Consider the following 12,595-nt stretch of genomic DNA (forward strand, 5'->3'; position numbering starts at 1 on the left):
AGCCTGGTATCAGCACATCAAGACTTCATACCTAATCTAATTAGAGCTTCAACATCTCTGGGGGATGTTGACCCTGAAACCTGAATCTCCTGTCACACTAACAAGATAATCCACCTGATAGACCCATTTTATCCCCCATAGGAAAGTGACCGATAGTAACTTAGCCAGGCTACAACTCCCTTTTATCTTGCCTCTCTTTAACCTTTCATCTAGTACCAATTCCTTGAAATGCCTTTGTTCGTGATGGGATACTGCCTGACTTAGGAATCATTGAATGGAGTCAATTGGATCTCAAATTTACCGGGTTGGATTTTTGTTAACTCTGTGAACATTCCTGAGTATGACTTTTGGTAAACATATGTGCATATTCACATTTCTGTTCAGGTAAATACCCAGATGTAGAATCACTAGGTCAGAGGGTATTATGTTAAGCTTTATTAGAAGGGACAAGAACGTTTCCTGAAGTCAGTATCGTGTGAGATTTCCATTTGCTCCACATTTTCAACAATTGGTACTAGTGGAGATAACCCGAATCCCAGCCACGGTCTGTCACTGGCTTGCACAAATTTGGACAAATCCCTGTCTCCATCTGTAGAGTACTTAACTAGAGTGCCTCTAAGGAGCTCGTCCTTCGATGTTCTGACCACCGTTTCTGTGTCTACAAGGAACTCCATATGATGGGGATGGCCATTTGCTCCTTTATCCATTCTCTCCATTTTCATTAGTAATTGAACCAGGTTGTAGCTGAGCACGTGCTGCCCTGCTAGACTCTTTCTCAGCCTCTGTCACAGAATGGGGTGTGGCCAGTGACTAAGTGCTGACGAATGTGGACAAAAGTGATGTGTGCAACGTCTCTGTTGTGCCCTTTAAAGATGGGTCATGCCCTCCGCTTGCCCTTTCCTCTTCCTATTGGCTGAAAAGAGGACCTGATTGTGGGGACAGGACTCACCATCTTTAATCACGAGATGGAAGCAAGATGTGTTGAGGATGACAGAGCTGGCAGGCCACGTGGCTGACAGCCTGGCCTGCTTACTGAGAAGCAGATTTCCATCTTAAGCTACTGTTATTTGGGCTTCTGTTATATCCACTGAACCTGAATCCTGAGGGGAGCAGATGACTTTAAACTGAGTCAGGGCAGACGTCATTGAGGAAGTGATACTTAAGCCAACATCTTAAAAAGGAAAGGGCCGTAGATTTGGGGAGAAAGCATTCCAGGCAAGGGGACCACAGGTACAAAAGCTGAGGCCTCCCCAGCCTTGTGTGTGATTGCTTCATCACTGAGCCAAGAGGCCAGTCATGTAACCTGGGTGGGGTCAGAGACCTCCAGAGATTTGAGTGATGGGAAAGGGAGGGTCTGACTTTCTCTGGGACTGTAAGTCTTTTATTTATTTATTTATTTATTTATTTATTTATTTATTTATTTATTTATTTATAAATACAAGAACTGCGGTCAGGCCAGAGATGTGGGGGTGAGAGGATTCACCAGAGACAGAGTGGGGAACAGAACAGACAGAAATACACTGAAATACACTGCTGAGGGGAGCAGTCGGCGAGTCAGGAGAAGACTGCTGAGCCATGTAGGGATCGAACTTGTGCTGCAGTGGCTGTGGATAGCTTCGTAGGTTGTGTCTTAATCCCTTGCGCCACCAGGGAGGCCCCTGGGACCGTAAGTCTTAAGGACCATGTAGGGATCGTGTTAATGTCAGGTGACAGAATCCCATCTAAGAATAAACCAAGCAGAGAGAGGTGAAGCTAGGAAAAGACACAGCCCTACACGAGAATTTTCGGTCTGAGGGCCAATCATACCTAACCTCATCACAATCCAGTTATGAAAACCAGTCATTTCCATTTTTTGCTCTGGTTCTGTGTCCAGAGTTTCCGTCCCTTGCAACCAAGAGCACCTGATACAATAGAGTAATGAGTGCGACAAGTCATTGGCCCTTAGGTATGGAATTGACAGAGTCCACGTGGTCATAGAGGTCAGGATCCTCCCCTTCCCTAGCTGGGGAAGTGATAGAAGTGGTAGTAAAGTGGTGGCTAAAGTGCGTGTTGCTTGGTGGGTCCCTCAACCACATCTCCATTGAGATTAGAGTTTTAGGGATCTTAGTAAAATAAAAAATGAGGATGGTGGAATGTGTTGGCTATTTGTTGTGGCCTTCAGGAAGCCCCCACAAAGAACAGATGAGCTACTGTCCAAGCTGGCACATCTGAGAGGGGGGTGAAAGTCAAGTCTCATAGAGAGAGGCCCTTAATGCTGCTTACCCATGCACTGTGACCCCTGGAAGTTCAGAATAACATGCTTTGCCAATTGTGAAAGTTGACTTCTCTGCCCAGGGATAAAATTAGTATCAGCCAGGGCCAAACACCAGCAGGAGACAGGGACATGGAGGAGCCAGGATGCACAGGGCCGCTCAAATGCTGCCAGCTGCCTGCCACGCCATTATTGCCTTTGTAGACAAAACACATGGGCTGGAGTGGACATCAGGCTGGCACCCCCGGGGGATAAGGCCTAACTCCAGAAGGCACTACTTCCACAGCCCACGATGCCTGAAGGCATCCCAGCCCCTTGGTCTGCCCTATTACTGGAGCTAATAGCATCATGTTAGACCCATCATTCTCTACTGGCATGGCACAGTGGTTAGGGAAGAGGTTAGGGGAGAGGACAATATGGGTTAATATGGGTTAAGGTTTTGGGTGGCTAGGGCTCTAGACTCAAATCTGCCACAGATGTGTTGAATGGTCTTGGGTAAATCATGTAAGTGCTAGATATAACTTCTTCAGTGCAAACACAGGAGGACTCCCATTCCACTTTGATCCTCTTCCACGCTTCCCGCACCTCGGTAAATGGCGCATCAGCCACCCAGGAGCTCAGGCCAAGTTCATCCTTCACATCTACCCTACCTTGTAAATCCATTCACCTCTCTGTCCCACGGCCTCCACCCCAGACCTGGCCACGTCTCAACTGCGCTTTGCCACTGTGCTGTCAACAGTTTCATAGAATGCAAGTTCCAGCGAGACATACCCCTGCTCTCTCTTGGAATAGAGGTGGAAAAGGCTCTTGCCTTCCTTAAGCCACGGCCTTTAAGCTACTGCATGGTGGGGCCCTGGTTTCTCTCTAGTTTGGGAGACCACTTCCTCTGTCCTTCCCCGCTCCAGCCACACCTGCCTTATGTTCTTCCAGCTCATTTGGGCCCCAGGGCCTCTGCACGGCTGTCCCCTCTGCCTGGAATTCTCTTCCCCAAACATGTCTTGGCTTGGCTGCTTATCCTTCAGCTTTAGCTCAAATGTTGGTGCCTCAGGGAAGCATTTATTAATTCTTCAAACCATCAGGGTGGGGTAAGGGGCTCGTGCACAGTTGTTTGCTGCCCAAGGACTGCTTATACCTAAGGGGCAGTGTCTTTGTCTCTGCCTAGAATAGAGCTAGGCCTCATATTAGCTCGGCAACTGGTTTGGAATGATGTTTGAAAAACTTCCCTTCCACATTCACCAGAAGTGAGCTCAGGGGCCAGGAAGCCAAGAAGCTAAGATGACTAACGGTTCTGGTCTGGTCTAAGTCCGAGGCCCATCAACAGCTCATCCTTAGTGCTTTAGGCCCCCAGGTAGTTGATTCAAACCCAGGCTCCCTGGCAGTGAAAGTTTGTGACTTTGCAAGCCCTGATTTTGATTGGTCAGCTTGCAAAAGGCTAAAGACAGAATGAGATGTCGTCTTGAGTTGGTCACAGCTCTGAGGAAGACTACCATGAGCTGGGAGGGGCTGGTCTGACAGAATTGCTGCTGGAGTTGATTACTCTAAATCTTAGTAACATGGGTTGTAGGCTTTAAGGTCTGCACTGAACTTACTTTGACCCTAGAGCTGGGGTTCCCTGTTGCTCAGCAGATGGGCCAGGTGGACTTGCAAACTGTGCCCTTCTGAGCTGGGCTTTAGCCTTCATCAGGGGGAACATTATATTCTGCCAGTCTCAGAAGAATGAATTGAGACTGCTTATCTAGTTGCCCGAGCCAGAAACCCATGAAGGCATCCTTGTTCCCCTTACCCTCCATCCCCCCAGATGTAAACCATCAACACAATCTGCTAATTGTCTCCAGAACATATCCTGAATACATTTGCATCCTCCTCTCTCCACTGCTAAACCTGTTCCAGGGTGTCACTGCTCTCTGGGGTCTGCAATAGCTTCCCAGCCAGGCTCTCGCGCTCTGCTTTCTTTCTCACCCCTCATTTTTTTCATAGCAGCTGTGTGGGAAATTGACCCACACAACTATGGTTAAGATCCTTTGATGACTTTCTAAATCCAAGCTTCCTACAAGGTACAGGATTTACCTTTCCGGCCTCCAGTCCTGTTGCCCACTTTCCTTATCTGTTCCCAGGAGCCTGGCCAAGCTCCTCCCACGGCAGGATCTTTGCACACTTTGTGTCATTCTTGCAGCTTCTAGGAGCTTCTCTCTACAAGTGTCTCTCTTTGTCCCTCAACCTCAGGAATGGCTTCCTAGCCACCTTCTCAAGAGCAGTCCCTTCCTCTTGTTAGTCGGTGTCTTACTTTCCTTCCAAGCACCTAGTACAGTTTGCAACTGCTTTATTTGTCTGTGTTCTTACTGCTGGCTGCCTCCCCCATCATCTTTGTATAGATTCCACACAGAGACATAAGCTGAGGTCTGTCCTGCTGTATTCTCAGTAACAAGCCCACTCCTGGGCACAGAGCAGACATTCTCAAAAAATTTCTCTTCAATAAAAAGCCTTTATGGTGGTAGCATCTCCAACAATCAGGAGCTCTCCCTTGGCTTCTGAATTTGATCCTCAGGCAACATTTCTGCATTAAAGAACAATTCTTCTTTGGGTTTATGGCTCAGTACAGAGTAGAATGGGCAATTTCAGGTAGCCTGGCAACCACTTGTCTGTGTGGCATCACAGCAAATCTCAACGATATACCACAGATGTCAATCAAAGCTTAGTGCCAGCAGCCCCAGCTCTGTTGCTGGGAGCACTAAGCTTTCCAGAGCTTCTTAGGATCCAATATCTAACTTTTTTCTTCCAGTGCTCCAAGCCCCTCTCCCAGGACCCACCGAGCCTGCACCCAACTCCTGGTGGTTTTCAAGGTGAAGCCACATTGCAGGAAGAAGCTGGTACAGAGGTGAGTCTTAGGGTTGACCCTGGGAGAGCCCATGAGGATGTGGCTGCAAGTGGTAAGGTTTGGCATGCTGTAGAAACCAGCCCTGGAGGGGGCACCTGCTAGCATGTGAGCAGGAAGAGGGCAAAAGGGCACAATTCTAAAAGCAGCATTTACTTTGGTTTTCACTTCTCCAAGGCCCTGGGAACTTTGAAAAGTTCTAGTTCTTGGGTCTTGTACATGTTCTCCGTCACTCTTTTAGCCACTGCAATAGCTGAGGTGTGTAGTAGGTGATGATGATGTCAGCACCTGTGTTGAGAGAGAAGGAAGTAGGGGAGCGGGTGGGGCATCGGCTCTGGGTACACCTGGGAGATGTGGGGGGCCTGGGGGGGGGCCTACCACAACGAGGCACAGCTCGTGGGCATCACAGCATAAGCTCGAGCCCTGTGTTGGTCAGTTCTAGCTCTGTACATTGTGTGACTGTGGGCAAGTCATCTTCTCTTTCTGGGCCCCAGTTTGCCAAAGTATAAAGCGCACAGTGGGGGAAAGAGATGAGCTGTCAGTTCTCCTCCCACGCTGTGATCTATATCAACAAAAGCAGCTCCCATTTATCAAGCGATAAGCCAGACACACAATCATCTCATTGAATTTTCATGACAACCATGCACCAAGATGAGGATACAGGTTCAGAGAAGTGGTTTGGCCAAGGTCTCAAAATCAAAAGGTAAGAGAGGGCACTGCTCCCTGCAAGCCTGTGCACTCTGTTCTGCAGTCCACGTCCCTCCCTCCACCTGTGTCTGTTTAAATCACTGGCGTTTCCAGGCGCCAGACTCCAGGCTGTCTCATGACTTTGATTCCCTATCTGGGCAAAGTGCCTATCAGTGCCTGTGGCACAGGTCAAAAAACTCCACTCTGCCTGCTTACCTGCTCTGCGGAAGGCAGTCATGGCCTCCAGGACGGCAGCCTTGAGATCAAACGCCCCAGCCTGGGCTCCGTGCCACAGCATGGCAAACTCTCCAGAAACGTGGTACACAGCCAGGGGCAGTTCTGGGTGCTACAGAGAAGCCACGGTGGGCAGAGAGGTTGAGGTGGAAGGGGGACATATCTCTGGGAGTGTCTCTTCTTCTTGATGCAATCTGTGTGACCATCTTATGCCCCAGGCCCTGAGTCACTGTGGCTGGTAACCTGGCCCAACCTTGAGCTGTGAGAGCAGAGCTGCTCAAAGGGCAATCCGCGAGCCTGGTACAGAAGTCCGGGGTGGTTTCTGGGCCAGACTGCAGCCCCTCAGTCCCAGGTCCCTCTTTCATCTGCTGGAGTGCCCTTGTCTCCACTCTGCTTACCTTGTTTTTGACCTCGCGCACAATGTCCAGGTAGGGCATTCCCGGCTTCACCATGATCATGTCAGCTCCCTCACGTACATCCCGGTCCTAGGGGATGACAGAGGGTGTGAACAGAGCCCTGGAGGTGAAGGGAGCAGGGGGGCCAGGCCAGGTGATGCTCAGGCTCTGGTCACTCACCACAGCGCGGAGGGCCAGGCCTCGTGCTCCGGGTGGCAGCTGGTAGCAGCGGCGGTCTCCAAAAGCTGGGCTTGACTGAGCCGCATCCCTGGGAAGCAGAGGCGTGTGGGGTGGTGGTGTTCAGTTTGGGGCCAGCAGGTCAGGGATTTAAAAGCAGGGCTTTTAGCTTTGGATTAATGGACCAGGGCTGTCCCCACTCACCGGAAAGGTCCATAGAAACAGGAAGCAAACTTGGCGCTATAGCTCATCACTGATACCTGCAGGGAGACAGTGGGGTCAGCCCTTTGCAGATGTCCCAGGAGGATGTGGTAGGGACAGAAAGGACCCAGGCTGGAAAATAGGGCCTGGGGTCTGGTCCTATGGGCGCTCAGGGCCTTGATTTCTCCAGCTGACCACACCTCCAGGTTGAGGCGGACCCCAAAGGTCTCACCCAGCGTTGTCTTTGCTTGTGTGACCCATTTACAGGGACAGGGCTGGTCCTGGCTCCCGCCTCACCTCCCTGTGCCCACCTGCACTCCCGGCTCCTACCCTGTTGCCAAATCCATGTGCCATCAGAGCTTCCTTGATGGCTTCCACACGTCCGTCCATCATGTCCGAAGGGGCCACCACCTGACATCCTGAGGCACAGAGTGTGGCCTTCAGAATTCTGGGACCCTCCCATCCACGCTGCCACCTCCCTAACCCAGAGGAGCTCATCCCTGCTGGTGGCTCACTTACCTGCCTTGGCATAGGCCAGTGCCACCTCTGCCAGCCTCTGGCGGCTCTCCTCAGCCAGGAATGACCCGTTCTCACTCAGAATCCCTGTAGGAAGAGAGTTGAATTGTGGGGAACATCTTGGCTCTGGCCTGTCCCATCCTGGGAGGAATGGGCAGTGGAAATGTAGGTGGCAGCAGGGCCATGGAGGGAGGGAGCTCACCACAGTGACCATGGGAGGTATAGGGGCACAGGCAGACATCGCAAGCCACCAGAAGGCTGGGGAAGGTCTTTCGAAGCAGGCGAATGGCCTCAATGGCTGGGGAGTCCTCAGAGTCAGCTGCAGAGCCCCGCTCATCCTAGCAGTGGAAACCGGCAGAGGGGTGTGTCTGTTACATGGAGCCTTGAGAGCCCTTTCTACTTTCCTCCCCTTCTATCACCATCACAGCTTCAGGATGGCGAAGCAGTGAAAAATGGCCCCACTTTGCAAAGGGCACTTGACTTATCCAGTCAGGGTTGGGAGATAGCTCGTCACTGATACCTACAGGGAGACAGTGGGGTCTGGGCCCAGTCAGTCTTTTGCCGATGTCCCAGGAGGATGTGGCAGGGAGAGAAAGGACCCAGGCTGGGAAATAGAGCCTGGGGCCTGGTCCCATTGGAGCTCTGGGCCTTGATTTACCCACATCTACTCAGCTTCCTGATCCTCTAAGGGTGCTGGATTCGGGTGCTAGGTTTATTCACCTGTGGCCACAAGGCTGGAGCAAGGATTAGTACAGAACCCCAGCTCACCCTCATCTCCCTCGCCTCTCCCTCCCTTCTAACTCTTCCTCTGATTCTTCACCTTGGGAACTCTGCTGGGGACGCCAAAGACCAGGACGCAGCGCAGGCCCTCCTCCACCAGGGGCCTCAGCATCTCTTCCAGCCGGTTCACACCATACCTGCATGTGCATGGGCTGGAGTAAGGCCTGTCCCAGGTCAGGGATCCCACCCCACCACCCTATCCCTTCCGGCCCGTGCCTTTTTTTAAGAGCCACTTGTATGTCGAACCAAGGAGGGGCAGAAATGTGCCCACCCACAGATGGGAAAGCCCAAGGCCTCAGCTAGAAGAGTTATGGATTCAGCTAAAGTTCTCATACTGAACTCCCACGTCAAGCTCAGTCCTCTGCACCAGCCTCTGTTACAGCACCTCTGATGATGGAGAGTCCATTCTTGATTTCTTTATGTGCCTCTTCTGTTGTGGCACATCCTTGACCCTAAACTCTACTGAGCTGAGGTTGGCCCCTCCAGATCATCTACTTCCTGGTCAGCTTCTGCTTCCTGGCACCTCCACCTGTGAAATCGCTCCCTCCCTCATCCCCTTGTTGTCCCCACCATGCCTCCTACCTGGCCACTCCTGGGAGGCTGGCAATGGGCTGTATGTCCTCAGGAACATCCCTGCAAGAGCCGGGGGTGGGCTATGGACTGGTAGTTGTGGGAAGGGTCAATGGTGAGGGGGTGACAATGGTTGGGGAGCTGGGAAGGAATATGGAAATGGAGATCGTGGGAGGAGGATGGGGTCCAAGGTCTGGTTCCCCTGCCTGGCCAAGCCCAGGGCCTGAAATAATAATGGGAACAACAAGAGTAACAGTGACAAGAGCAAATGTACTAAAAGAACAATGATCACAGGAAGGAGTCAAGTTGTTAAGAGCTTGGACTCTGAAGTCAAGAGGAACTTCACTTGCTATCCCAGCCACTTAACTGACTGGGTAACTTTGGCCAAGTGGTAACATCTCTTTGAGCCCTTCATCTGTCTCCTGGGTGGATTCGTGCACTCAACAAATCCTTACTCAGCACTTATGTGCCAGGTACTGTTCTAGGCTCTGGTGATACAACCATAAACAAAACAGATCAAAGTCCCTGCCATCTTGAAGATGACATTTTAGGGGATAACATTCACACCTCCCTCGTACAGACCAAATGAGGTATACACAAAGGTGGTGAGCATAGCATCTGTGCACAGTAAGTACTCAATGAGTGGCAGTGGTTGCTGTGATTAGTAAGTCCAGTTGCCCCTTCTTACATGTCCACAGCACTTTATAATCTACAGAACACAGCCTCAGCAGCTGTCTGTTCCAACAGCTCAGGATGACAAACAAGGATTTGTCTTATTTCCTAAATGGGGAGATTGAGTTCTTTCAAGGTCTGTTTTGTTCCTAAGACAGTTGCCCTTTGCCCAGTTGGCCACTTCTTTTTTTTTTTTTAAAGATTTATTTATTTTTATACAAGAACTGGGATGTGTGGGAGGGTGAGAGTATTCACCCGAGACAGAGTGAGGAACAGAACAGGCAGACTGAAATACACTGCTGAGGGGAGCAGCGGGTGAGACAGGAGAGGTCTGCCCCGCCATATGGGTATCTCCGTGGCCAGCAGGGATTGAACCGGCACTGCAGAGGCTGGGGACAGCCTCACAGTGCTGCACTCAACCGCCTGCACCACCAGGGAAACCCCAGTTGGCCACTTCTAACGCCCTGAGCAGTCAATTTTATTACTCCCAGCAAAAGACACCTGCCTGGTCATACCCACACCTACGCCGACCCCCTGCAGACCAGAGGCCTGGTCCCTTCATGAGGACTCACGTGACAAAGATGGGGTAGATGAGGTTGGAGGCACCAAGGGTGGCGCTAGCTGCCTGCCAAGACCGAAGCAGGGGGTGGAAGTAGCCGCTGTGCAGAACTGACTGGGGCTGCATGGTGGATAGTGGGGTACGGGGCAGCCAGTTGGCAGCAAGCGAAGGCTTCTCAGTGGTCTGCAGCTGACTCAGCCCTGTGGGGGTGGTGGGAAGCAAGATGAGAGTCCAGGTTCCAGTCCTCATGAGATAGTCACATCCCCCCACCACCTCCCTTACTCTGCCTTCCTCTCTCCATTGCTACTCCTAGTGTGGAGCACGGATCCTTGCTGGCCTCCACCCAGGAAAGCAGAGACATGTAAGCAGGCCTTCAGACACTTTATAACATGCTCTTTATTGAGGTAATTATAACTGATACATGATATTACATTCATTTCAGGTGTACAACACCATGATTTGATATTGCAAAACGTTCCCCACAGCAAGTCTAGTTAACATCCATCACCTCATAGCATTACAGCTTTTTTTTTCCTGCTGTAAGAACTTTTAAGATCTACTCTCTTAGCAGCTTTTAAATATTATTTTTTTAAAAACTGAGTTATTTATTTATTTTTTAAAAAAGATTTATTTATTTATGCAAGCACTGGGTACAGTCAGAAGCACGGGAGGGTGAGAGAATTCACCAGAGCCAGGCAGACTGAAGGGAGCAGAGCAGGCAGACTGAAGAAGTACACTGCTGAGGGGAGCAGTGGGCGGCAGGAGAGGTCTACGCACCATGTGGGACCTTGGCCCAGTGGCCGGGGATCGAACCTGCGCTGCAGAGGCTGCGGGCAGCTTCGCAACCCAGCGCTCAACCACTGCGCCACTGGGGAGGCCCTTAAATATTATTATTATTTTTTAAAGATTTATGTATTTATGCATACAAGAACTGGGGTGTGAGCTAGAGGAGCAGAGGGTAAGAGGATTCACCAGAGAGAGTGGGGGAGCAGAACAGGTAGAGCTACTGAAAAACACTGCTGAGGGGAGCAGCAGGGGAGACAGGTGAAGTCTGCTGTGCCATGTGGGTAGCTCCTTGGCTGGCTGGAGATTGAACACGTGCTGTGGTGGCTGGTGGTAGCTTGACAGCATAGTCTTTAACCCCTGTGCCACCAGGTAGGCCCAGCTTTCAAATATTATTGACTACAAATATTATTGACCACACTAAACAGTCCATCCCCATAACTCACCTATTTTGTAACCGGAAGTTTGGAACTTTTGACCCCCTCCCCCCATTTTGCCCCTTCTGGGCCCCCATAGCCTTTTGAAACTAATAATATAAAAATCTGGGCTTGCATTTTATATGGTGTGTCTCTTGTTTTTTTAAGTAACATTTCTCTAGTAGTTGACTTTTATTGAAAGGCATTTACAGCTGATTTGAAAACCACTCTCTGCTGGATTGAAAATTAGCGTGTGACCATTTAGATGGTGCTATGAAAAATGTCCTTGTGCCTGGCAGAAATCCTAGAAAAGTACAGATAAGCACAAAAAAAGAAACCTGAAATTCTTCCCCTACTTTCTAGAGAAAAGCACTGGTAACTCTTTATTACACTGACTTCTCAGGCCACATACAGTAGAAGTAGCATAGCTGGCCAGATGCACACCCCCCGACCCCCACAGAGTGGCCACTGAAGTGCTTCCCCAGTGCTGATCCCCAGTATAGGCCCCATCTGGGAGGCTCCTGCTCTCTCCATAACCTGCCCACTCCCAAGTTCTATGGGGTTCTCTATGGGGTACCCCTCCTTCCCTTCTCCACTGCAGCTTCTCTTCCTTCCCAGACCACACACCACCTTCTTAGGTAATAGTGACCTCTTATCTCACCCCAGTAAACAGAGTGCCCCAGGGCAGGGTTCACAGGCCTAATTTTTGCTCCTTCATTCCAACACAAAGGAAGTCTTTACATTCAGTATATAACTGCTCTAATACCAAACGTGTGAAGGAAGACAGGAGGAGGCTGGGGTGTCATTTGTCTCTGGAGCACCTACTGTGTGCCAGGCTACACTGGGCGTTTGCACAGGTGCCTTCTTGTGGAGTTGGCACTACAGCCCTGGAAGGCAGGGCTGGCTGAGTGTATGTCAGAAAGGAGGAGCATCTCCATAAAAGAACCAGGAGTTCCAGGGTGGTGAGTTAGGCTGGCAGAAGCAGCTCGCTGGAGGAAGATGGGGGTGGGGGGCCTTGAACTCAGTTTTATAGATGAGTGGGCTCAGCTTGGCAGAGGTAAAGGGAGAAAATTCTCTCAGGATGGGAAGGAAGGGTGGGGAAGGAGGGAAAGTTAGGGACTGTTTGGAGCACCTGAGGAGAGGAATGAGGTATATGACTGTAGGGAGGAACAGGGGTATAGGCTGAGGACAGGGGAGATTTCTGAGCAGGAGGCAGCAGAGTGGCCTGGCCGGAGTCTGGCTTTCGGAAGACAGTCACAGGCTGAGCAAAGCAGACAGGAAGCAGAGGAGCACAGAGGCCGGGGCAGAGGGGCGGAGAAGGAAGGGACACCGTAAAGCAGCCAAGAGGCGGTCTTCTGGGGCGGATGCTCTGGCCTGCTAGGTCCAGGGGAGAGTGGAGACAGGGACAAGGCAGGAAGAGGGCTGCCGGGAGCCAAGTTTGGAGAGGAGGTGGACAGCTCTGTTTTAGACACTTCCTTTTGG

At 50.9% G+C, this 12,595-nt stretch overlaps 1 protein-coding gene across 2 annotated transcripts; it reads right to left on the reverse strand.

Annotated features, from left to right (window-relative positions):
- Window positions 1-5,352: 5,352 nt before the first annotated feature.
- On the reverse strand, window positions 5,353-10,180 carry ALAD (aminolevulinate dehydratase; the record flags this gene model as incomplete). 2 transcript variants are annotated; one of them, XM_084238168.1, is made up of 11 exons in its annotated part: window positions 9,928-10,180; window positions 8,696-8,746; window positions 8,154-8,250; window positions 7,536-7,671; window positions 7,337-7,420; window positions 7,148-7,236; window positions 6,821-6,876; window positions 6,620-6,707; window positions 6,443-6,529; window positions 6,027-6,156; window positions 5,353-5,411 (listed from the first exon to the last, which is right to left on the reverse strand). In XM_084238168.1, exons 1-11 carry the CDS (start codon window positions 10,161-10,163, stop codon window positions 5,353-5,355), a joined length of 1,113 nt encoding a protein of 370 aa, XP_084094294.1. In that variant the 5' UTR covers window positions 10,164-10,180. The 2 variants fall into 2 exon arrangements, with proteins under 2 accessions (XP_084094294.1, XP_084094295.1); XM_084238169.1 differs by lacking the exon at window positions 8,696-8,746.
- Window positions 10,181-12,595: the final 2,415 nt, after the last annotated feature.

This window comes from Talpa europaea, assembly GCF_964194135.1.
Source record: "Talpa europaea genome assembly, chromosome: 7".
In the NCBI taxonomy this organism is placed as follows: domain Eukaryota; kingdom Metazoa; phylum Chordata; class Mammalia; order Eulipotyphla; family Talpidae; genus Talpa; species Talpa europaea.